This window comes from Theropithecus gelada, chromosome 2 (assembly GCF_003255815.1).
Source record: "Theropithecus gelada isolate Dixy chromosome 2, Tgel_1.0, whole genome shotgun sequence".
In the NCBI taxonomy this organism is placed as follows: domain Eukaryota; kingdom Metazoa; phylum Chordata; class Mammalia; order Primates; family Cercopithecidae; genus Theropithecus; species Theropithecus gelada.
Genome location: NC_037669.1, coordinates 28,731,533 through 28,734,405, shown reverse-complemented (window position 1 = coordinate 28,734,405; position 2,873 = coordinate 28,731,533). Strand labels below are relative to the sequence as shown.

At 47.2% G+C, this 2,873-nt stretch overlaps 1 protein-coding gene across 1 annotated transcript; it reads left to right on the top strand.

Annotated features, from left to right (window-relative positions):
- Positions 1-905: 905 nt before the first annotated feature.
- Positions 906-2,509, top strand: RETNLB (resistin like beta). Its single transcript, XM_025377414.1, has 3 exons — positions 906-1,129; positions 1,593-1,673; positions 2,243-2,509. Exons 1-3 carry the CDS (start codon positions 1,003-1,005, stop codon positions 2,368-2,370), a joined length of 336 nt encoding a protein of 111 aa, XP_025233199.1. The 5' UTR covers positions 906-1,002; the 3' UTR covers positions 2,371-2,509.
- Positions 2,510-2,873: the final 364 nt, after the last annotated feature.

Here is a 2,873-nt window from a genome sequence, read left to right as displayed (position 1 = left end):
GGGGAAGTCTGAGCTTCTAGGGAAAGATCCTGCTCTCAAAATAAAAAGGTAAAGCCCCCAAAGAAAGTGGCCTTGCCCCACTCCTTCTTTCCTGCTCAGGGTCTGGGCTGAGGATGTGGCACCTTCTACCTTGTGACTATGAAGAGACAAGATCGAAAGATTAGCTGAGAATGGTGGGGGAAAAAGGAGAACTTTACGAGCCCCCAGAAGAACTCTGGAATCATAAACCACGCTTCTAGTTAAGCAAATACTGAACTTCCTTATTTTAAATAATTAGGATTAATTAGTCTTTCTGTGACTTTCCTATGAATGAGATTAGCCAGGGACAATAAAATGGTGTCTGAACAGGTGACAAGTAGGGCCCTCCCTCAGCCAACAGAGATAAGACAGAGCTTACACTTGGGTTTGGGATAGATGATGGCTGGATTAATTTGTTTGTTAACTGCAAAGTAACCTCTTCCTGATGAAGGATCAAACAAGAAGCCTGTAATACCGGCAGGCGACAGAAGGCCCAGGTGCTAGCCTTATTGGGTTGCCAAGAAGAAAGGAGAAGGAGAACAAACAGGCAGGAGGCCTCCCTCGGCAGCGATCCAGAGCAAAGGCAGCTGTTGCTTCTCATGAACACTCCAAAGTTTATCACAGCCACCTGTCACCCTAGCTGGCACAGGTCTTTGAAAATGTGCCGGGAGTGTGTTTACATGTGTGTGTGTGCTTGCATATTAAAGATGCCCAGGTTAATACCAGGCATATTAAAACACCCTTGCCTGGCTAGTCCTTGCAGACCTTCTCTGAAAGTTTTGGTGAGTAAGTCTGTTCTTCAGCAACCCTACCTGCTTCTCCAAAGCGCCTAAAGAGATCCAGTACTGATGGTGCTGTTCTTCCATCTTTACTCCCTGGAAACTAACCACGTTGTCTTCTTTCCTTTACCACCTCCCAGGAGCTCAGAGATCTAAGCTGCCTTCCATCTTTTCTCCCAACCCCAGGACACTGACTCTGTACAGGATGGGGCCTTCCTCTTGCCACCTTCTCATCCTCATCCCCCTTCTCCAGCTGATCATCCCAGGGAGTACTCAGTGTTCCTTAGACTCCGTTATGGATAAGAAGATCAAGGATATTCTCAACCGTCTAGGTAACTGACTGGGGTAGGAGGAAGCGGGGGGCTGACCCTTGCTCATTTCTCCTGTTCTTAAACTCCAGCTTCGTCTCTATCCTGTCCCAAGATCCCAACCAAGCCCAACCCCTGATGAGGGCTTTCTACACTGCCCTAACCCTGTTTGAACTCTTGGCTAAAAGCTAAGGTTTTCCTGATGAGGAGGAAGACGTGGAGAATGGTAGCTGTAATTTATGAACACTCATTATGAACCAGGTATAATCCGAGCTTTATGTAGATTAGTTCATTTAATTCCCACAACCATTTTATGAGGTAAGGACAACTATTACTTCCCCTTTAAAAATGAGGAAACTAAACTTTAAAAGTTGATGAGTAGCCTGATTCTGGACACAGTGTCACCTCCGAGGTAGAAGATGATTTGGAAGGGGATTATAGGGAGGATAGCTCATGGGCTATATACCCCTTCTTCTTTCCTACTCAGAGTACAGTCCCTCTCCCGTAAGCAAGAAGCTCTTGTGTACTAGTGTCAAGAGCCAAGGCAGGCTGGCCTCTTGCCCTGCTGGTGAGTAACTCCCTGAGGGTAAGTAAGATGCCCCGTGTCCTCCCCTGTCCCTCCCTGCACCTACACCATCCCCCACCTCAGGTGTGTATCACCCTGGCACCCTGCTAGAGACCCCTTACCCATTCTTGTTTCCCTGAAGGATGCTACTGGGGGATTGTGGGCTTCTGCCTCTTCCTTTCACCCTTTCACTTCATGCCCCTGTTTCTCAGCCCTTCCTCTCCTCCTTTGTCCCATAATGATCACATCCTTCATTTGTCTTTCCAATCTATTCCCCTGTTGTGATGGGTAGGGGCCAACAGAGAGGTGAATTTATTACAAATCAAAGAAAATTGAAACTCCCAAGTTCCAAGTCTCTCACTTGCATAAGTCTCTTTCATGGCCCCAAATATTTGTTTTTGTGATATCTGTATTTCTTTTCTTGAAATGAGCTCTTAAAGTTGAATGAACTTGAGGCCCCATGAAACCTAGCTCTACCCCTGACTGCACAGTGTTGAAAGATGGTTGTGGATTGCCCTTCCTCCTCGTACATTCCAAGAGCTCTGATGGCTGTGCTTCATGTGCCCATGCAGGGATGAGTGTCACTGGCTGTGCTTGTGGCTATGGCTGTGGTTCATGGGATGTTCAGGGGGGAACCACCTGCCACTGCCAGTGCAGTGTGATGGACTGGACCACTGCCCGCTGCTGCTACCTGGCCTGAGAGGGAGGAGGCTGAGAACTCAGTTTTGTGACCGTGACAGTAATGAAACCAGGGTCTCAACCAGGAAATCTAACTCAAACATGCCCCTTCATTTGTTCTAGTCCTGATTGTTGGGTAATAAAGACAAACTTTATACCTCTCTGTGTTTATGTTATCACTGTTATGGTCCCCAGCTTGGGACTCCCCTGGCCAGAAAATGCTGTCAGTGTCCCAGTGGTGACATCTCAGTTTGGGAAGTGGGATGGGAAGTTAGGAAAGATATGGGGAGAATGGGAAAAGCAAACGGACACTCCAAACCCCCACTTCCCTCATTTTTTAACAAAAAGATGGCTGTGCCAGGCATATTGCTTGGTATGGGGTAAAGAGAAATAAAATAACACACCCCTACAGAGCTCACCAACTAGAAAAACAGGCTCTGCGCTATGTGTGAGAAGACTTTTCAAGGGATGGGCAAGCAGGGGTAGCTTCAAGGGAATCTAGTTCTAGATTTTCAGTATGTGTAG